Source organism: Mustela putorius, unplaced genomic scaffold (assembly GCF_011764305.1).
Source record: "Mustela putorius furo isolate JIRA1106 unplaced genomic scaffold, ASM1176430v1.1 tig00003899_pilon_pilon_pilon, whole genome shotgun sequence".
NCBI classification, from domain to species: Eukaryota; Metazoa; Chordata; class Mammalia; order Carnivora; family Mustelidae; genus Mustela; species Mustela putorius.
The window spans coordinates 18,505,510-18,528,500 of record NW_025422048.1 but is presented as its reverse complement, the minus strand read 5'-3'; the positions used below and the strand labels follow the sequence as shown (position 1 = coordinate 18,528,500).

At 42.4% G+C, this 22,991-nt stretch overlaps 1 protein-coding gene across 1 annotated transcript in view; it reads left to right on the top strand.

Annotated features, from left to right (window-relative positions):
* Nucleotides 1–1,547: 1,547 nt before the first annotated feature.
* STK26 (serine/threonine kinase 26) overlaps nucleotides 1,548–22,991 on the top strand; it is a 51,718-nt gene continuing 30,274 nt past the window's right edge. The window contains exon 1 of the mRNA XM_004778720.3: nucleotides 1,548–1,674. Coding sequence (XP_004778777.1) covers nucleotides 1,633–1,674 — 42 coding nt within the window. The 5' untranslated portion in view covers nucleotides 1,548–1,632. The remainder of the gene's footprint in view (nucleotides 1,675–22,991) is intronic.

Sequence of the window (22,991 nt, the reverse complement as noted above, 5' to 3'; positions counted from 1 at the left end):
ATCACCTGTAAAATGATGGGGGAGGCAGTATGACATCAGAGGGCCCTTGTAACGATTCAATCTGGTAATGCATATCTAGCACTAGCCCGGCAGTCCGGGCACAAAGAAAATGACACCCATTAATAATAATTATATTGATAACAGTAAGATGCTATCTTTTCAGAAAGATTCAAAAGCACCAAAACCACCACAACAACAAAACACAAGAAACTTTTTAGCGAGAGTCTACTAGAGCCCCAACACTGTGTTGGGTATAGACTTATAACAACCTGCAATGTAAGGAACTTCACCCTTGTCTTAATTTGGCACTTGGACGTGACATTTTTAAATTTAATTAACCCCCGTTGGTCCGCAAAGGTGCCTTCGTGATGAGATTTCTGTAATTGTTACTATTATCATTGTTACTGTTACTATCATTAGGGTAGTCTCAAAAGGACTCCTCTCTCTGCTGGAGTGGAATTTAAGAGCGAGCAGAGGCAAGGAATTGCTGAAACCACGGCTGCGTGTGTGTCGAGTTCAGTAAGGCATACTGCTAATGATCCAGTCTCGTCTTCCATGCCTCTACCATCCTCATTAATTTTCTGTTGATGTACTGTTTTCCAATTTCTCTCTCTCTCTCTCTCTCTCTTCCACGTGCAAACTTGGGAAGAGAAGCCCCAGTCTGGCCGCCTTTCACGAACTGACAGCCCAAGAGGCAGGGGTAGCCTCAGGTTCAAGTCACCTGAAGCATGTCTGGGGGCGGGGAATCCAGAACGCGAGCGAGCGGCTAAGAATCCGTCCAGAGGCGCCGCCCCCCCCCGGAGGGGTGGGGGGGGCAGGGACCCGACTGCGGGGATGAGTCGGGGTCCACCGACTCGGTGGTCTTCCGTGCCTCCACCCTCGACTAGATCGGGGAACCCAGAGGGACTTCCAACACTCCCCAACTTTCAACTCAAGTCGTCTCCGAAGCTGCGTGTGCCCCAGCTTCGAACGCTTGCCTGCAACGTGGCCGCGTCTGGGACGCCCTCCTACCCCCAGGGTCACCCAGACTCCTCCATTCCCTTCCCAGGCCGAGCCGGGTGCCGGGTGCCCCAGCCCCCGGCTTCTCCTCTCCGTGTGCGCGGGGGGAGCCCGCCCCTCCGCGGGCAAGCCCAGCCACAGCCCTGCACCGCGAGCAGCCCCGGCGCTCCTGACACCGCCCGGCGGCAGGGCGGGGGCAGGGCCAACGGCGGAACCGCCCCCAACCGCCTCCCGGCCCGGCGGGCGGGCGGCTTGCTGGGGCTCCTCCACCTCCTCTTCCTAAAGCGGCGAGGCGCAGACGGGCGGCATCACTCGAGCCCAGGTCCCGGCCACCGCCACACGCTGTGCCCCGCGTTCGGGAGGAGGAGCGGCGGCGGAGGCGGCGGCAACAGCGGCGGGCGGGCGCCAGAAAGGTAGACTGAGTCCCGGGCAGCCGCGCCGCCAACCGCCCACCCCCCCCACCCCCGCCAGCCCGGGGCTGCGCGCCACCAGCCCCGTCACCCCACTTCTGTGTGTCCTTCCAGGCCCTGGTCGAAAAGCCTGGGAGGGCCGCCGAGCTACCCCCGGAGGAGGAGCCAGTCCGAGCCCCAGGCGCCGCCGCCGCAGGAGCAGTGCGGAGCAGCCTTCGCCTTCATGGCCCACTCACCGGTGGCTGTCCAAGTTCCCGGGATGCAGGTGAGGAAGCCAGGCCGCCGCTGCCGACCACGTGACTGCCCCGGAGCCCCGAGCGCGGTCCCCGGCCACCGGAGGCGGCCCCGGGACTCCCCTGAAGGCAGGGCCGAGTGCAGGGGCCAGGTGACCCTGGAGTAGGGCTCGAAGCGTTTCCCGGCGTTTCGGCTAGCTGGTGCGCTGCGCGGGGGTGCGCTGCGCGGGGGTGCACTGCGCGGGGAGGGCGGGGAGGGACCCGGCGCGCGGCGAGGTGCGGGGGGAGGGGGCGGGGGAGCATAAAATAGGCCAGATCCAGACACCTGCGTCTGCAGAGCTCGGTCCGGCTGGGGAGTGGAGGTGGGAGGTCTTAACCTGGGAGAGATGGAGGTGTTTCGGAATTTGTGGAGTAAAATGCAAGTCGTGCCCCCCCTCCCCGCACACACACAAGTTGGGGCGGAGCAAGACAAGGGGGTGTCGGTGGCGGCGGCATTGAATTGGGCTCTTCCTGTGTTCGTAGAGTGAAGAGCGAGGTGGCTTCTTTTCCCCTTTTGCTGTTGCTTCTTAAGGGCGAAGTTCTGTCTCGCTCCCCCCACCTGGCCCAGCCCATAGTGTGGCGTGAGAAATGCAGGGTCCTGTGTCAGAGTGGCCAAGGTGATGACTCCCCAGACCCCCCCCCCCCCGGCCTTTCCCACAAGAGACTGTTGCATGTGGTTAAAGGAAGCTTTTTGTCCTGGACAAGGGACTAATGATTGGGACCCACCTCCTTACTCCAGATTTACCCAGACCCCTCCCCCCATTATATTTTTATTTCTGTTCAAGAAGAAATAAGCGATGTGTCCCTACACTTTTTACGCGGTTAGGTTTTTAAGTTGGTGCATTTCAAGCTATCTACTAAATGTTACTCAGATCTACTAACTTTTTTAAGAATTCACTTTTTTTTCCTTTGCTAAATAGTCTAAACAACCCATTTGTGAACAGATCAGAGACTAGAAACCCTAAAGCCTCAGTCCCTCATTATCTTCTAAAAATGTGAAAGCAGACTTTCAAGTTCAGAAAACACGTTTAGAGTAGTAAATAGACACCTTATGTTTCTAGTAAAAATCAAGCGCTGTGGATTGGGGACTCAGTTTACTAATCGATGCATGGAATTCATCCTTTTTTTTTTTTTTTTAGCAATAGGTCATATTTTATGCATGGTCACAAAAAAGTAATTTTAAAAATACTTCATCACAAAAGGACCATTTGTGTGGGACATACATCAATTCTAGGACTCCCGTGTGTACTAAGCACCAGGCCTTTTAGCTGAGTATAGAGCATGTCTGTGTTGAGTCCCAGGAAGTCGGTGTGTATTTAATAAAAAGAGAGGGAGGGAGGGAGGAAGAAAAAGGGAAATGAGAAATATTGGGGCTTTTTAAAAGTTTAATCCATTTAGGCTTTACAGAATGCTTCAAACTTTTTTCTGAGGCCACCCCCTCCCCGCCTTGCTCGGTCCCCTATGCACCCTGCCCCACACTCCATTCATTCAGTCTGTCTTTGGTTGTAGCCAGAGATTAGTCGCTTGCAATACTAACTCCCAGTTTTGCCCCGTCTGATGTGGAAGAAGTGCGAAAAACTTCTCACCCTGCTCTGCTTTCCTTTATGTGGAGAGTAGAACGGTACAGATGGAAAGTTTTTCTCTGGGGGTCTCCATGCTTGTCTCCATTGTGTGCGCCTGCGTCAGCACAGAGAGTGCCTCGCGTTCATCAAGTTTGCGATTCTGGGGAACTCTGTGTGCTAAGGAGAAAATGGTTTCTGGTCCTTACTTGATTTGTGTTTATTTGATTTATATGGTTTAGGACCTACGTGCTGTTCAGTATTTCTTAATGTTCCCTGCTTTGTTTAGTTATCGGAGTTCCCTATCTCTTGAACTTTAAAATCTTAATTAAGGTAGTTTAGAATGTGAATCACATCTTTTAATTTACAAGTTCTGCTGTTCACTGTACGCCTTCTCAAGGTTGTGGTTATTTTGTCCCACATTATTTGGGGAGGGCATCATCTCCATATTAGCAAAGAAGAGAGGGATATTTGTCACTTTCTCCATTGTAATGAAATGGTAAATTCTTAGCTGCTTATTTCTACTTTATTTGTAGATGTAGTCCTTAAGCATTTGAGCAACACAAAAGTTTTCCACTGTTAAAATTGTACGGTACCTTAAAAATAAATTTGATGGCCTTCAGTGTGACTCTTGAGCCTAGACTACTTTGACTATTCTTTTGTTCCCAAATACTGCAGATGATATGCAGAAATATATCATGAGCTTGTAAAATTCTCCTGGACTTTTGTTCAAGACTTAGGAGCAACTTTTAAACTCTTAGAGTAGTAAGAAAACTTGAGTAAGCCATGTGTTCTTGAAATTAATGTCTAGTATTTCCACAAGTCAGGGTGAAGTGGTTGACCGGCCTATAACTTTTTAACAGTTTATTTTAGAGAATTATGAAGATTGATGGAAAAAATGATTTTTCCAGAAATAAAAACAAAATTACTTTATCCGCAGTGTTTTTCTCCCCCTGAGGAGAGACATGAAGTTAGAAGCTGAGCTACCTGTTCTATCACTTAAGACTTCCAGCATTCCTGACTTTCGAACAAAGAAATTTCTGTTGCCACTAGTTTAAAATAGAAAAGAAACTTGGAGTGACGAAAGAAAATCCAGGATTTGGTCCAGTTCAAACTCTTCCTTATGAATTAGTTATTCAAACTCATATTGTTGATGTTTCTTAATATTGTGGGAATGAACATTTTTGCCCTATTACACCAAATGTTGAGGGTATGAATTTGTTTTGTAATTTGTGCTTATTTTGTTAGTGTGTACCTAAAGGAATTTTCCATACCAGGAGCTAAACTCTTGAAAAATATTTAAAGCACAACTTTAAAAAAATAATAATAAACCAATAAACCTGTTTCTTTCCACTCAAATATTTACTCCTTAATGATTTAAAACATATTTTTCTTTGAAGTTTTCAGTTATAAGTTACACTTAAGTTTAAGATATTTTCCCTTAGAACCTGCATTAGTATTTATTAGGCAAGTATTCTAAATTGGTTGTTAAATCTTCCATGTAGGTGGGAGAATAAAGTTAAATGTTGACTTGGAGTACTCAGTGGTACTATGTTATGCTTTATGTTAGGTCTCTTGTGAAAGCTTTTTAAAGTGTCTATTAAAGAATTTTAAAAGTAGCCTTCATCTATCCTTAAGTATGATAAAGGTGGTATGGTTTTGGTTTTTGGTTTTGGGGTTTTTTGCTTTGTTTTTAAGTCCTCTCCACACCCAGCGTGGAGCCCCGTGTAGGGCTTGAAGTCAATGACCCTGAGATCAACAGTCAGATTCTTAACTGCCTGAGCTACCCAGGCACCCCTAGGTGGGACAGTTTTTAAGTGGTTATTAATTGAGATGTGAAATGGAAATGAAGTTTAAGAATTAATGAACACTTTATTAAAGATTTTTATCTAAGAGATGGAAAACACTGTCTTGCATTGCTGAACCTCATTATTGGGTTCTGGGAAGGACACACAATTATACTGCATGATCTCTAGCCCTTGAAGGTCTTACAGATGTTGAGGAGTTAAATCTAGTACATGAAATATAAAATAATAAAAATTATTCTAGAATAGAACTTACTGACTGGAGGTGTTGAAGGCTTACAGAAGGTAAACTAACCACTAAGGATTATTGGGGTCCATATTGGAGAGGATGTTTCCAGGCAGGGACGTATCCTGAGCAAAGGCATGTAGACAGGGAAAAGAGCACCCCCCACAAGTGTGCATGCACACAGAATCTTTGAGAGCGAGATAAAATCATTTGGATTATGATGAATTCCTCTAGAATAATAAGAGTTGAGATTGGAAAACATGACTGGGTCTAGATCATGGTAGTTCTTGAATGCTAAGGAAGGACTCTGGCCTTTGGACTGGCTGTGAAACTTCTCCAAGTAAAGGAGGCTCAGTGAACAGTTATATATAGAAAGAGAAATCCCAAGATGGGGTGAACTGATGACATGGAGGTTTGAGAGTCTTGAGGCAGTTGGATCTGCTGAGGCTGTTTCAGGGGGATGGTCATCATCTGTACAGAGGCAGTGGACCTTGCATTGACTGATTGCTTTCCATATGCCCAATACTATGAAGAAAAAAATATGATTACTAGACTTAATAATTAGCTAATTACAGAAGGAGGCATCGAAGGTGTTATGGTGTTGAATATGAGAAACTGGGAGTTACAGTACATATATGAAAGAAATTGGAAAATCAAGAGGAAGAGCCAGGTCTGGTAGGAAGCTAATGATTTCTGTTCTACAGTTGGGAAGTTTGAGGTAACAATGAGATGATGAAGTAAAAATGTGGAACATTCGTCTGTTACCTTGATTGTGGTGATGGTTTCACAGGTGTATATGTATATGCATACATACAATTTTTTTGTACCACAGTATACCTTAATAAGGCTGTTTTTTAAAAAATGTCCCGGGGCACCTGGGTGGCTCAATTGGTTAAGCAGTCAACTCTTGATTTCTGTTCAGGTCATGATCTTGGGGTTCTGGGACTGAACCCCGCATCTGGCTCCACACTCAGCAGGGAGTCTGCTTGAAACTTCTCTCCTCTCCCTATGCCCCTCCCCCCAATAAATAAATAATTTTTTTAAATGTCCAAAAAATATTTGAAGATACAGATCTGGAGCTTTAGTCATTCATCAGGCATTTACTGAGCATTTATTATATGCCGGTCTCTTTACTTGAAACTGAAGAGGAGCCACCAAGAAGGGAGAAGTTGCTAAGGCCAGAGAGAATATGTGGCAGGTGTGGGCCCTCGGGAGACAGGAAGTGTAAGTGGGGGACTAGCTTGTAAGAAAAGGAGGGGTGACTTCAAGATCCATGGGAGGATGAGAAAATGTGTCAGCACCAAGAAGGGGTTAACTGGGGCAATGCTTTAACTAACTCTGATCTTGAAGAAAGTTGGAGAGGAACTCAGCTTGGTGCCACAGTCTAGTATGTGTAGTTCTTACCTCCCTCACACCTTCCGAAGGTGTCATTTGAGCTTTGCAGTTTGAGGTGGAAAGAGTTTTGAAAGCATTGGCTTGGACTGATAAAGCCATACCATTGTCCATATTGATGAGTGGTTGATGCAGAAAAGTTGAATATACTAATGATAATGGCTAAGACCAACTGGAACAGAATAATCAGAAACAACTATTCGCTGGGAGAGTTGGAGGTGGGGGAAAGGTGTGGAGTTAGAGGGCCAGGGGCCAGAGGGAGAGTAACAGGAATGGGGGTGGTAGGATACGTGTCTTGAACACTAATGAGGGTCTGGAAATGGCACTTGAGGACAGAGGTCCATCATGTGCGTCCCTTGCTTGAGTCATAGAAAATAAGAGAACATAATTTAACTGGTACTTAGGAACCTATGGGCATCATGATACTGTGTTTTTTTATTCTGCCTTTTATTTATTCAGTGACCTTGAGCAAATCATCTCCAAAATGGGGACTAATAAAAGCTGCATTTCCTTTGCTTCAATGAGCTGTTATTAGGATGAATTAACTGTCATCTGTGGGGTATATTTCAAGCCCCTTTATAAAAGGTGTTACGATGTATACACGGGCTGTTCATCCTGCAAAACAACGCTAGACTAATCACATGAAAACACTCTCATTATCTTATCTCTCTCCTACTTGATAACCCACATTTTTCTGCTGAAATCCTGTCTTCCTCTTCTCTTCCCCACACTACCAGTACCCTACCCAAAGTCTTCTGCTCAGCTTTCCAGACTTTTCCGTTATCTGGCTCTGGTCTAGAGATGCAAACTTTGCATTATCACTATTTCCCTGGCAAGAAATCCCTTTTGTTCCACCATGCCACTTACCTTTTAGCAGTTACTGGCTGACCAGATCCTACCTGATTCTCAAGGTCTGCAAACTTACTATCTCTGTGAACTATGCCTGAATGGTCCAGGCTACAGAAATCTCTGGTATTTCCAGGCACCCATTATATCTCTTGTCCGTAGTATGCAGTCCAGTCCTTGGCTTCATACACTGCCTTAGATTTTCTCTAACATACTTGTCTTCCAAACGGGGTCGTAAATTTCTTGAATTTTACTTTTTCATACTTTATTTATATTATACTTTACTATATTTATATTTTACTTTTATTTATGCCACTAGGCATGAATTGTATGTAAAATTGTTGGCTAATGAGTCCCATATAGACTAGACTTTTCTAACTTTTTTTCCATTCTTTGTCTTTGAGTATATTGTGTAATGCTTGAATTCTTAAATGGTCATGGAGGCTGACTTATGTGTACACGGTGTAGACTTTTTATACTCACTAAAATGATTTTAATACATTATATGTAACATGTCTGACAACCTATACTTCTAACTAATCAGCTGTCCACACAAGGAAATTCTCATTTCTCTTTCCAGGGCCTTTGAGCGAAAAAGGAAACTCGTTGCTTTTCTTGTAACTCAGGCTGATTGCAGACAAATTTGTGTCTTTATGAGAAATAAACCATTTGTCTCTTCTCTCTGTTCCTCTCCCCACCCCACCGTCCTCAAAAGGCAAACAAATAAATAAAAGAAATTGTTTTGCTTCTCTGTCCCAGCTGTCACATTAGAAAGAATCTGATAAATTTCATATTAAGGTATTTTTGATTAATGGCTCAGTGAATGACCTCTCCCATGGATGTTCACATTTTACAGGGAATAATGTCTAAAAAATAAAAAAAGGAAATCCAGTAGTAGCACTTTAGATAGCTTGATGGTTGTTTTTGACTGAACCGTGTCTTCTGAATGAGGGCTGGTTTTATTCATCTTATTTGTTGCTAGAAAATAGAATTAGGAGAACAAAATTAACAGCGGCAACTGCTTTTCATTTCTTGTCATTAAGACCCGAACAATTTTCACCACAGGGACATGTAAAGAAATGTCTCTGGAAGAAAGCTGTGAGGTAATTTCGCTTTTAAGAGAACAAAGATTAATAAAATAGGCACTACTAAAATTAGGACTGTTTTTCATTTTGCCATCTGCCATTTTAGACTACAGGTGTTCCGTGGTCATCTTTGAATTAATGCTTGTGAAATCAAACATTTTAAAAAATACATTGACTAATCTGGGGCGCCTGGGTGGCTCAGTCAGTTAAGTGTCTGCCTTCAGCTCCAGATCATGATCTTGGGGTCCTGGGATCGAGCACCGTGTCGGGCTCCCTGCTCATTGGGGTGTCTGCTGCTCCCTCTCCCTCTGCTTCTCCTTGTACTCTGTCTCTCTCTCAAATAAAAAAATAAAATCTTTTAAAACATATATATTGACTAATTCCTCTCAGTAGTCCTGTGAGTTAGGAAGAGCTATCCAATCCGAAAATGCCTTTACATTTGGATTTTAAAGCAAACCACATTGCTAGCCAGCTCTACCCATCATCCTCCTCTTCGATGTCACTCCCCCAGATCCCTTGTAATTCAGGCGGTTTACTTGACATGCCCATTCAGAGAAGCCAGGAAACCTAGTGCAGCCTGATCGCGTCCTTCTCCTCCATTCCTGCCTCTGTCAACGCACCACCTGTCACCAGCATTTACCTCACTGGGGATGGAGCTACGCACCCCCCTCAGCCTGTTCTGGGCTTGTTCCAGCATTTCCCTGACTATACCCTGCTGGCCTTGCTTTTCCTTCATTTATCATACATACCGTCATGGATTAAAATGACCCGTGTCCTGAAATATCAGATCAGTCATTGGTATGACATAGCTTCGGCTCTTCTAGCAAAATGAGAACAGAATTGTGGTTCATACTTCCTGAGAAACTAACGCAAGCAAAATTGCAGACAGCTTTAGGTGAAAGAGTTGAAGATACTCTTTCTTTAAAGATTTTATTTATTCATTTGAGAGGGAAAGAGATGGAGAGAACACAGGCACGGGGAGAGGTGGTGGGAGAAGGAGAAGCAGACTCCTATCTGAGCTGGGAGCTCAGTGCGCAGGACTCGATCCCTGGACCTAGAGCTCATGACCTGAGCTGAAGGCAGATGCTCAAACATCTGAGCCATCTGGGCGCCCAGAAATACTTTTTTTTTTTTTTTTTTTAAGTGGCTACTTTCCTCCTCTTCGGTCAAGTCACTTCGAAAATGTGCTGCTGAGGAAATGGAAGACATTATATTTTTGTCTTTTTCTCACGAAAAAGGTTTACAGGACAACTTTTCAGTCTTTCTTTGTGATCCTGGTAGCAGATCGTGTGTTCAAAAACTACGTAGGGAAAAGAAAGCTGTGTAAAACCCTATCAATTTTAAATGCAAAGGACAGAGAAAAGTAGTGTTCAAATCAGCCACCATTGGAATTTTCAGTTTGTTCCTTACAGAACAATAGGGTGTCTAGCTGAAGAGTAACAGTTGCGTTGAATTATAGAAACAGCTCACCAGTACCAACTTAATGAAGTTTTACTGGATTTGAAATCCATACCACACTAGATAGGTTAGGGAATTTCAAAGCATACTAGTGAATTACTCTACCAGGTTTCAGTAGTGCCTGGTAACACAATCCTAGGAGTGAATTTTTGGCAGGTGGAGGAAATACTTTAAGGACATCTAGACGCATCCAGATTTTTTCTTTGAAAATGCATTTTTCAGTTGCTCTCTTAGTGCCCGTTTTATCCCCCTCCCCCCAGCTTTCCATTAAACCTTTGGCTTTGCAACATATCACTTTACAGTATGTTATATTAAGCTAGGACTTCACTGCTTGATGCAGTGTCGTATAAATAACACAGCAGTGGGTGACAGGAAAGGGATGGACAGCACAGATCATCGGGGGGGGGCACAAGTTGTTTTTATAAATTCAAGAAAATTTGGGGAAGCCAAGCCAGTAGAAACCATAAAGTCCTTATTTCTTCCGAGAGCCTCTGCCTCCTCTTTGTCACTGCCCACTCGACCTGGGAAAGTTTCTGGACTCCCTGGTCTCAATTTCCTGCTGCCTGCCTTCACTCTGAGCAGAAACACAAAAGAAACCAATCAGCAAAGCATGCACACATGCTACTAAGTATGGTGACAGAAAATAGAACTTTGACCTCTTGTGGTTAAGGAGACTACAGTCAGTGTGTCTGGCGGCCTCAGGGAAAGAAGCATTTTTCAAATATATGCTTTTAAAGTGCTACTGACCCCATGGGTAGAACAGTAAGCAAGCTCATTAATTAGGGTCCTGTTTGTTTCTGTAGTTTTAGTTTAAATCCTTTGTTCGAACTTTTTAACTCTGAGCTTTCCTATGTGTTAATGGTAACATATTAGACTTTCCCAAGTTGGACACTGGTGATCCTGGTTTAATGTTTTTCGGCCCTTAGTTGTCATGAAACAACTGGGTGTGATTTAAGTTCGAAAATTATCAGCAACAAAGTTTGGAAGGCCTACTTTGCGTTGGACACGGTACTTGAAGCCTATCTTTGAGGTACAGAAAGTAGAAAAAAGAATCCCAGGCCTGGAGAAGATTTTGCCATACCTGGAGAGACTAGACACCTACACGTTTAGGAAGCTGGCAAGGTGGAACAGTGGCGATGAATCGCAAATGGGATAGAAACTGATTCAGGAGCATTCCAGGGTAGAGAAGACTAAGGGAAGGGAACGGTCATTTACAGGATGCCATTAAAGGAGAACAGGAGATAATGCAAGGGAAAAGATACAAAGGGAGAACGCACCAGGTGCCCTCCATCACAGATTTGAGGTAGGTGCCGCTGGCATCAAATCTTAGGGCCAAACTGTGATAGGCCTTGAATGCCAGACTAAGACAGTTTTTTTTGTTTTGTTTTGTTTTTTTGTTTTTTGTTTTTTAACTCAGTCTACAACAAGGACGTGTTTTCAAGAAAGTGAAGTGATAAAAGCAGTGGTTATTTCGTTTGTTCTTTGTTTTTTTGGAAAGTTGCGTTGAGCTTCCAACCCAACAGGATGGTTTGGAGAGGGGGAAGGCTGGATATAATCAGCGGATGTTGAAATAGCCCAGGCTTTCGTTAGCAAGGGTTTGATTTAGGGCAGTGATGGTCCCACTTGAGCATGCAGCAGAACCACCTGGAGGGTTTGCTAGACTGCCGGGCCCGATGGCCAGAATTTCTGATTCTGTAGGTCTGCACTGGGGCCTGTGTGTTTGCATTTCTAATGCATTCCTAGTTGCTCCGTTGATCTGGCGACCACTCCGAGCACCACTCAAGACGAACAGACCTTGATGAGTGACTTGGTATGGAAAGGAGAGAAACACGATGGGAGGCGCTGAAAGCAGCTTTGTGTTGGAAGTGCTGCAACTTGGCAAAATCTCAGTGTCACCCGTCACTTCCGTTTCCCTTGATCTAGGTAGATTTGAAAACTCAGTACTCTTATCTTCAAATGCAAATACGTTTATCAAGAACATGAAACCTTTTTATGCTTGTAGTTGTGAAAATGCAACTTGTCTGAAGTGAAATAAAATGCCAGTTTCCCAAATGCTAGCAAATGGCGATATTTCCCCCCCCAAAGATTTATATTCTTAAGAATATTGATGCAGGGGCGCCTGGGTGGCTCAGTGGGTTGAAAGCCTCTGCCTTTGGCTCAGGTCATGGTCCCAGGGTCCTGGGATCGAGCCCCACATCAGGCTCTCTGCTCAGCCTGCTTCCTCCTCTCTCTCTCTGCCTGCCTCTCTGCCTACTTGTGATCTCTCTCTCTGTCAAATGAATAAATAAAATCTTTAAAAAAAGAATATTGATGCATCATATCAATTTTTATTGTTCAGAATCCCCCTTTTTTTCCCACCCTGCTGCTGTTGCCCCCTCCCCTCCCCAAAAATACCCTGCTGGATGTAATAACTCCGGACTGCTATTATGTCAAAAAATGCCCATTCGCGGTCCTGACAGTCCAAAGCCAACTTGTGCTTACATATGTAAATTCCTGGGGCGGGGAGAGGAAGTTACTTCTGAATCGTTAAGGAAATACCAATTCCTAAATGGCCTTTCTGGGTCCAGCTCTTGCTCTCTAAATTGTTCTCTGTACCTGTCAGATTAATATATTCCCATTTGCCAACAGGTACCATGTAGAGAAGCTCAGAGCTTCGTTTAAACAAAGGATTAGGAATGAAAATAAGAGAAGCAATTAGGGCCTGCTTAAAGAGTTTGCCAACGCCAAACAATGTGAGCAAACTTGATGGTGCGCCTCATTCTTTGGCCTTGGATCTAAATCACTTTTCAATTTCTAAAATGAACCCAAAACCAACAGAAACAAAATTATCCTTCAGAATCAAAGATTTGCCCCCAATGCCCATGTTCAAAAGCATGCATAGAAGTATACCTCTGAACACATTTAAAGCAATGATTATCATGAAGATAAATTGCTTGGGTCCCTAGGTAACTTGCTCCCCCTTGAGGGAATTCAGTTTCTTTGGGTGTAAAAATTCTGGTACTTTTACCTTATACTTCTTACCTCTTATGTGCTAACTGTCTCTTTTCCAGGGTACTTAGTTACTCTTGTGACCCATTTTTTTCATTGTTCTGGGTAGTAGATTAACTTTTTGTTGAAAATTGATAGGGGTTGTATATATGCACTCACAATTTGTATTGTGCACAAAGTGTATTATTCTTCTCTTCAAGAAGATGAGGCTCAATGTTTGCCTTGGAATTTTTAATCAGCGATATCAATTTTAGACATAACTGTTTTAGAAGGTAGAAAAGTGGGGTATCCGGGTAGCTCAGTTGGTTAAACATCTGACTTCCGACTCAGGTCACAGTCTCGGGGCCCTGGAATGGAGACTTACCTCAGACTCCCCACTCAGCAGGGAATCTGCTTGTTCTTCTCGCACTGCCCCTGTCTGCCCTGCTCTTCCATATAAATGAATAAAATCTTTTTAGAGGGTATGTGCTATGGTGAATGCTGTGAAGTGTGTAAGTCTGATGATTCACAGATCTGTACCCCTGGGGCTAATAATACATTATATGTTAATTTAAAAAAAGGAAAAAAAATAGGCAATAAATTTTAAAACATAGAAAGTAGAAAAGTGCATTGTTGAAATAAAAAATGAATACATGTTAGGATGGTCACTAAAGTCAAGAAGCAGGAAATTATTATTTGGCAATATCATTTAAGAGGGTCTGTGTATAGGGCACCTGGCTGGCTCAGTTGGTAGAATGTGCGACTCTTGATCTGAGGGTTGTGAGTTCGAGCCCCATGTTGGGTATAGAGATTATCTAAAACAATTTCTTTAAAGAATTAAAAAAGTTCTGTGTAGAAGGGGAATTCAGTAAAATACATATAAAAATTATGTGCTCAGTAACATTATGATATCCAGGGATTTGCTAAATATATTTTTTAAAGATTTTACTTATTTATTTGACAGAAAGAGATCACAAGTAGGCAGAGAGGCAGGCAGAGAGAGAGAGGAGGAAGCAGGCTCCCTGCCGAGCAGAGAGCCCGATGCGGGACTCGATCCCAGGACCCTGAGATCATGACCTGAGCCGAAGGCAGCGGCTCGACCCACTGAGCCACCCAGGCGCCCGCTAAATATTTTTATTAGATAGAAAATACTTAGAATTCTTTACCATCTTTCAAAATATTTACTCTAAGGTAAATACGTATATATATGTGTGCCTTTGTCTGTATATGTAACAGGGTTATCAGGATGCAACACATGCTACATTTTTATCATGCCTAGTTCTTTCTGCCTTTACTGCTAAAACTATTATTATTCCTGAAGAAATTGGGCTCACAGCAGTCTGTTCCATATAGGATACAGATCATGGGAAGTGACTTTTAGTGAAATCCAGTACCAGTGTTAAGCTGTTTTAGTGAGTTAGGGTTGAGTTGAACATTATGAAGGACTATATTTATCAAGATTCTCAGTTCTCTGCTTAATTTCTCCCATAGAATAGTTTTACAGAGCGTCATTGCATCAAAGGAATTGCTTAGGATAAATAAATACCAGTCGGTTTACCTGTGAGTAAAATCAGAGTCCTATGGATAGTATGCAAATGACTTCTGGTTAACAGAAACTTGTGATCGTTGTGTGTAAGCTCTTATTTTGAAGCTAAAATTGCTATAGGTACTTTACACTATAGATTCTGAGATGATAGGGAACAGAGGAGATGGGACATCGGATTCTGTTTCAGGGACCAATAAAATCTTGTACCCAGAGAGCTGCCTTTTTTTTTTTTTTTAAACTATTTATCTCTTCATGAAAAATGTGGCTGTCATTGAAAGATCTTTTTTCTTCTGTCACAGCTTTCCAAAGGGCACATAAAATGAAAATGTGGGATTTAACTAGTTAAATAATGAATCAGTTTCGAGGATTTAGCATAAGTGACACTCCATGGTCGTCCTTTTGGACTGTGATTTCTGGTAATGGCAAGTGGGAAAAAAAAAAACCAAAACTATTAACCGCTGTTGCTATGGTTCTATCTGCTGAGTTTCAGGCATCGTTTTGGAGGCTGCAGTGCAAACCCTGCTTGAGGAAGGTAGAATTTCATAATACCAGAGGCTTCCTGCCGCCTCACGAGCAGACAGAAAATATAGGTGAGGGGAAAGGTGTGGACTCTGGAAGAAGAGAAAGACAGTATTTCCAAGGAAGGGGAGAAAAGTAGCCTCTCGCTTTAAAGATTGCGAATTCTCTCTCTGTTTTTGAGAATGGGAAATTTCTCTACTTTCTGCAGAGAGGAGAAAAAGCTAACAGAAAAGGAAATTGGGGAGGTAATAGTCATTCATTTCTTTCTTGTTGCTTATGACTTCTGTGATAACAGTTACATTTACATAATTGATTCGCTGTGGCAAGGGACCGTATGTAAAGAGTCTTTTGGGTCAGGAGAAAGCTTGGGAAAGATCTGGGGGGGAAGGCATAGGGAGTTCAGCTGCTTTTCTGTTTAAGATGGGCAATTTTGGTGGCATGTGTACTGGGCCAATAAATTGTTTCTAGCCACTTGGAGTCGTTTTGCGTGGCCTTTTACTTTTTTCCTTCTGTAGGCAAAATGAATACCTTTCATTAACAAGGAAAAGCGCTAGATTATCACTGGGTTATCTTTGGCTCATTTGGACTGTTATTTGGGTGGGGCGGGGAGCAAGGCTAAAGAGAAGGAAGCTTTCTTTGAAATGACTGGCTTTAATATTATTGTTACTTTTCCAGTAGGTGCTGGCCTTAAAAGTCTCCTTCAGAGAATGATTAAAACAGTTCTTTGGAGTATTGCGAGGCTGAGTGGCATCTCAAATTTACTTTAAAATAAGTTTGCTTAATGACTTTTTAGCACTATTTGATTTATGTCTTGGCTAAGAGAAGAGTTCTAAGTGGTATGTAATCCAGTTGGTTTTTTTCTAAGAACACTTACTGGTACTGAATACCATGTGTTTCTATTGTTGGCTGTTAACTTCTCAGGAGTTTAAAAGGTATAAATGTTCTCCTACCTAAAAACCCAACGAAGATTGTTTTCTGCTCAGGGATTACAACCTCCCCCCACCCCAGGTTCCCTGGTTCACCTGCTTGCCAAGGTTCTTTGGGAGAGTCCCATCCGTATAACCAGGAGCATTTTCATTTCTCTTGTGTGTCACACAATGATGGTGTAAGTATGATCCTGATTCAAAGACGAAGCACAGTTTTAAATGATTTTTTAAAAAAACTCTAACTGGAAAGATGATCTGTATATTGTGAAAGAATATTTTTATTTCATATGGGCAGGGGGTTCCAGAATTTGAGAATTTAATGATTTTTTTTTTTTCCTGGTAAGACACGAAGTCATTTCCTCCTAGGTACTAGAATGAGGAATGTAGTGTATTCTGTTCCTCTGTACTATGAAACCATGCCTGCATGCCTGTCCTCGAATGTAAAGTGAGATCTGAAACTGTGACTGTGGGGGATTCTGCTCGGGAGGCTGGACTAGGTTATTGTTTACAAAGATAAAGCATGTGTGACTGTGTATGTATAGAAGGGATCAGGTACCTGTTCCAAACACATTTTGAATTAGATGTAATTAATTTTCTACTGAGGCAATTAATGTGTAATTACTTCGCTTCTGTGTGTAATTATAGTGAGGGCTGTAGTGTTTGGCTTATGCTTTGGACAAAAGTTTCTAGAAACTTTTGGAGTTAACTTCCCCGCGTTCAATATTTTTGAATGCCTGTGTCTTTCGAAAATAATAACTATCATCTTCTTCCAGTAGTGTTTTTGGACCTTTGTTAATGTAATGCAGCCTTTCTCAACCAGGGTTGTCATCTGAACCACAAAGCCGAGAAAAGGATTTAAGTTAATGTTTTCTCAAGCTAAGACCATTCTAGATGTGGTAGAGCAGAGTTTATGTATTACATACATCCAGTGGATTCCTTAAAGCAGCTGTCGGAGAACTGTAGCCAAGGGCCAAGCCCCGCCTCCAGCCTGTTTGTGTGTAGCCTCCAACCTAAAAAATATTTTTTCATGTTTTTAAAGAGTCATTGAACGAGACAAGGCATATGTGACAGGGGCCACAAAATGTACCTGGCCCACAAAGCTTGAGACATTTACTGTTTGGCCCTTTACAGAATAGTTCAATGACCTCTGTCTTAGGTTATGGGACCACACTGAAATTGCTGATCTAAATAAAGGAAATGTTTTATAGCATTTGCTCGGAGGTTAGGGATACAGTAAGATAATAGGAAAGTTGCTCTTTATGAAAGTAACTGACTTATGTATTGGTCCCATTACTGTGATGCTAAATAGATAGACATTTTTGTTTTGTTTTCGAGGCAGAAATTTTTGTGGTTGAATTATATGGAAAGTTGTACTGGTAATGATAATACAAATTATATGTAGGTGTGTACATATACAGATAGATTTTAATATTTTTCTTAGTTTCTAAAGCAAGAAAATAAAAGTGGGAGAATTTCATATAGGAACATCGTAGAAGGCACTGATTGCTTTCATCACTATTTTAAATTAAAGGGTGGTATCTGTTAGAGAAAAAAGTGAATAGAGTGCTGAGTGTCAGACATAATCACATTTGTTTCCTCCTTGTACTGAATGAGTGCCTTCACCCTACAATTAACGTCTCAGGTTTGTCAGCAGTAAGGAGAATAGTACTTAATCAAAAATGCATTAAAATTATTAGATCATAGCATATGAAATAATCAGGCTCTACCAAATGCCGCTTAACTACTTGATTTAGTGGGGGAGGTGCTATTGGCCATAAAACATATATTGGTAAATCACAGAATTATCAAGGGAGAAAAAGACTAGCAGGCATTATTTGTAATTTGCTGCTGATTTCTTTTATCTCCATATTCAGTTAATCATGAAGGTCTATGAGGGCTTCCCCCCCTCCCCCAGAAAGTGTCAGACATCATCTCGTCTTTTATCATGGCACTCTAGCCTTTGTCACAAAGTAGGCTCAGGGCTAGGTGCAGACAGGAGGGAGCTACCTAGAACACAGACTTGATTTTTCCACTTGTCTGCTGACAGCTTTGGGTGACTCCGTCCTAGCCTGTCCAGAAATTCCTAGGAATGATGTGTTAAACCAGCCTCCGGGGATGGTCAGGAAAGGCATCCCTGGGTAGCGGAGCCGGCTTTAAGACTGGGTGGGAAGAAGGTAAAGGAAGGGAAAGAAGTTTGCCAAGGCAGGAAAGGACAAAGGGTTAGAAATTTTTCAGAATGTTTTATGGGTCCTTTCGGGGTGGGCAGTGAGGATTTGTTTGGTGAGTGGTACTTTCTTTCTGGTTAGGGCTGTAAGATGATAGGGTACGAGTCAGCTCAAGTTGTAGATCACAGATCTTTTTGGGTAGCACACTGTTCAAAGCATTTTAATGACCTTGAATTGCTCATCAAGCTTATTTTGGCTGTGGCAATACAAGAACTAATTAAGGAACTTTGTCATTTGTCTCCGTCTTGAGGTTGTATGTTTGTTTATTGTCCCTCCCCACCCTGCCCCCAGCTGGAAATCACTCGTTATAAAAATCAAAAACCTAAATATTTTATAAGGGTTCCTCCCAGGTCTAAAATAAAATGACACTTTAACATTCCTAAAGAGACCATATAGCATATTTTTTTGGAGGAAAAACGTTCAGATTTTGTACATGTGTTGAAATTTGGTATTGATGGGGCGCCTGGGTGGCTCAGTGGGTTAAGCCTCTGCCTTCGGCTCAGGTCATGATCTCAGGGTCCTGGGATCGAGCCCCGCATCGGGCTCTCTGCTCAGCAGGGAGCCTGCTTCCTCCTCTCTTCCTCTTTGCCTCTCTGCCTACTTGTGATTTCTCTCTGTCAGATGAATAAATAAAATCTTAAAAAAAAAAAAAGAAATTTGGTACTGGATGTTGATTCTCCTTTTTGGAGAATTGCAGTGTTGTTGATTGGTAAATGAACAAAGGCTATAGATTTTAACTAATAAAATATCCCAAACACAGCTGTGTCAAGAACACGTAAATAGCCTTATGTTTATAATGGTATTCATTAAAAATTAAAAGATTCAACTCATGTTCGTAGTAGCTCATTATGTCAGTAGCATTAACCCCCTGTCTTTGAATATTGAGTTTGTCAAATGTTTTGCTTCGGTAACATGAACAGGTGTCAGCAGGGTCAACACAAATCGGTGGGGGTTCAAACTGGTAAGTTTGTACCTTTAGGGATAGGGATTAGGATATTCACGCGGGGACAGTGGAGTGTAGGGTAGGATGGAGATGGGTTGAGAAATTTCAGTTTGGGACAAGTTTGTAAACTTCAAGAGGAGATTAATTGACAACAAAAAGCAGAAGAGGTCTCCAAGCTGGAATCCTTTGGAGAAATGGAAATACTGTGATAAACAGGGCCTTTTTTTTTTTTCTTTTGGCAAATGAACTGGTATTCCCTATGCAAGGGGGAAGGAGTAATGGTAATAAAAATCCTCAGTGAGGGACGCCTGGGTGGCTCAGTTGGTTAAGCAGCTGCCTTCGGCTCAGGTCATGATCCCGGCGTCCTGGGATCGAGTCCCACATCAGGCTCCTTGCTCCGCAGGGAGCCTGCTTCTCCCTCTGCCTCTGCCTTCCACTCTGTCTGCCTGTGCTCGCTCTCACTCGCTCTCTCTCTGACAAATAAATAAATAAAATCTTTTAAAAAAAAAAAATCCTCAGTGAGAATGTCGAAATCCAGCCCCTGTTTTGTTAGTGTAACAGGTTTCTTCCCGTAAGCTAATTTCTCATATATGTTGGGTGCACCACAGTGCTGAGCTCAGAGCTAACTTTTATGTTCATTTGTTGTAGCTCTTCTTGCCTTAGGTTTTCAGGTACAGCTGTGACCCACAAAGACACCCACTTTACTTGATTCCTGAATGTATTGTTTATGAATGCACTTCTTCAAATTCTTTAAGGACATAGATATTAATTAAGGTAAAATACGTAAAAATAACAAAGCATTATTCTTGTAGCCCTGCACCCATTCACACACACATAAACAGATGCTCTGATGATATTTCTCACTTTGAGGAACTACAGAGTGGATTATTGAAAATATTACAGACCATTCTTTTAGAGTATTCTAGAATCTTCTCTAGTCTTTGTATTTGTCAGACTTAAAATTCTTTAGTGTTGATACCCATCATCCCATCAGTATGATTTTCTTGGGATCGTAGAATGTTAAAACCAGTAGGACCTAAGAGGTAATTTTCCTTAGTCCTAAGATTCCATTGGGTAACTCCTTGCAAATACAATTTGATTAAATCCGTTCAAAGTATAGATTTGATTAAAGAGAAAAATGTTGGAGGGAAATTATACTGCAGCCACTTTCTCATTAAGAATGAAAAGGTAAGTCTATGTAAAATTCCACTTTTTCAATCAGTGTTAATTTTCTAAAAGAACTCGTGGTGTTAATAATTTAGTACTGTGCTTACAAGCTTCAGACCTATTGATTTTAATTGGAGTTCCCCATCTAGAAGGAAGATAGGCAGTGAGCAAATCAATTTTGTTTTAATCTGATGCATTTTAATAAGTGTGCTAAAGATTCACAGTAATATTATCTGCAATAGCTCGATATTTGCTATAAGGTGTCTCTGCCTTAGATTCTATCCAAAGATGTGTATTTCTGAAAGTACTTGAATGGCATCCTTTTATTTCACCTCCAGGATGGATAGCATAAAATGAGGCTCTCAGCGTCCATCATGTTAAAGTGCCCTGTGTGTGGGTTTGATTAAATAATGGCCTGAATAAATTAGGATACCTGTTTTATCATTTCTGTATTAGCAGAATCTTTGTCTTCCTTTCACTATATGGCCTCATCCCCCTTTCCAAATGAATATTTTATAGTAAGAGCTTGTTATCAATCCCAGGCCATATTTATGTAACATCCTGTCTAGTAAGTAATAATCCCTTTACTTTAACATTCATGCTTAAGGTTAAACCTGATCCCTGATGGAATTGTGTATTTCTATATGTGTTTAGCCCAGGTAAATTAAAAGAAATATACAGCAGAATGATACACCGACTGCCACTCTTCGAGACCTTTAATCTTTGCCTTGGAGTATGAAATTGTGCTACTCTCCAGGACACACAGTCATATGGCTCTCATTAATAGTAATTGCGGATGTGCTTCCAGAATCATATTTGCATATATTAGTGATATGCATCCTTGTGGGTATGACTACTACCTACTCTCCTTTGGGTATGGCTGCATATTAATTAAGAATTGCTATTTTGCAACCTAAAGAGCTCTCCAAGTAAGAAAAAAAACTCTCAAAGTTGTCACTTTGGAAAGTTTCTATTATGTTAATCACATGCAACAATAGCGATTGACACAGAGAATTTCATACCTATTTTAACATCCTTCAAGTGTACCGAATGCACTCTCCCTTGCACCAAAAGTCTGAAATCAAACTACAAATGAAAGGATCGCTTCAATGCCAAAGATTGCAGGTAAGTTGCACACACCTTGCAAATAACCAAGAACTACAGCCAGTGTGCAAGGCGCTGCCCTGGGTGCTGTGAGGGTACCTGGTGCTTACTGAGACAGAGCCCCATCCTTAGTGAGCTTATTCATTTGAAAAAAGAATGATCATGGCAGTGAAAGAGAACACAGAGATAATAAAATGTGTGCTGAGTCCAAGGCTCCAGCAAAGAGCTATGGGAGGGCAGTGGATGAAGCAGTTGATTGTTAGGTGATCAGGTTACCCTGGGGAGTTGGGAAGGTGTTTTGTATGTTTGTTTGTTTTTAAGAGTTGTGGTATTTCCAGAAATGGGGGGAGAGTGAGGGTTGTATTGTTGGCAGAGAAAATGGCATGACTCAAAGCCTCAATAATAAGAAAGTAAGGGGTGCCTGGGTGACTCAGTGGGTTAAAGCCTCTGCCTTCGGCTCGGGTCGTGATCCCAGGGTCCTGGGATCGAGCCCGGCATCGGGCTCTCTGCTCAGCGGGAAGCCTGCTTCCCTTCCTCTCTCTCTGCCTGCCTCTCTGCCTACTTGTGACCTCTGTCTAATAAATAAATAAAAATCTTAAATAATAAGAATGTAAAATTGTTCCCCAATGGAGTATTGCCTTCAGATTTTTATGTCCAAGCTACTACTCACTGAAGCTTTGTGTTCGATATATGAGAAGCTATCCCCGACGTTTTCCCCTTGGGCACTTAGTTTTGTTGGGCGTTCTAGTTCTGTATATGGGCAAGTACAATTATGTTACTTTTCTGAATATTACTTTGGGAATGAATTTACAATGAAAGGAGAAGGCGACGAATATAACCTTGAGTCCTGTGTTAGCTGCGCTTCTGGCTCCCCTGACTTCCTTAGAGCAGTCGCTCATACTCAATGGGACCTGGTCCCTGTGAGAGGCGAGAGGGCAGTCCGGACAGTAACTCATCCTGTTGCTCTCCGTCCGCCCTCGGCTTCTGAGCCTACTTCGTTACAGTATCAGCGAGTTGGGCCCTGAATGCAGTCTGCGAATGAGATTCTGAATTGCTGGCTGCAGCAGTGGGGTAGCGTAAACTTCCCATTTGAGCCATCGTATACCACTACAGAATTGCCAGTTCACCCCCTGCTTTGTTGCGACTTGGCTTTAATACCTCACAGATTCGCAGTGTCAAAACAGGAAGCGATTTAGAGATCACCGAGTCCTCTTTCCCTCATTGTACAGATGGCGAAGCCAACATCTAATCTCTGAGTTCTCATAATTTCCAGGATAAGCAAAATGAGGGCAATTCTGCCTGACCTCTCTGCTTGCTTTACCTCTGCAATCCTTGTAAGAAACCAGACCTCCTTTTTCCTCTGGATAGCTGTAAGGTCACAGAGAAATGAGCTAAATGATGCAATGGCATTTTGCATCCAGCATTTATTGTGATGATAGCCTTAGACTTTTTGGTTTATTGAGAAAAAAATGTGATTGTTTGCAGGATGTCTCCTTCCCCTTACCCGTGGTTATAATTAAAGGCTTAAGGGAACTGCACATC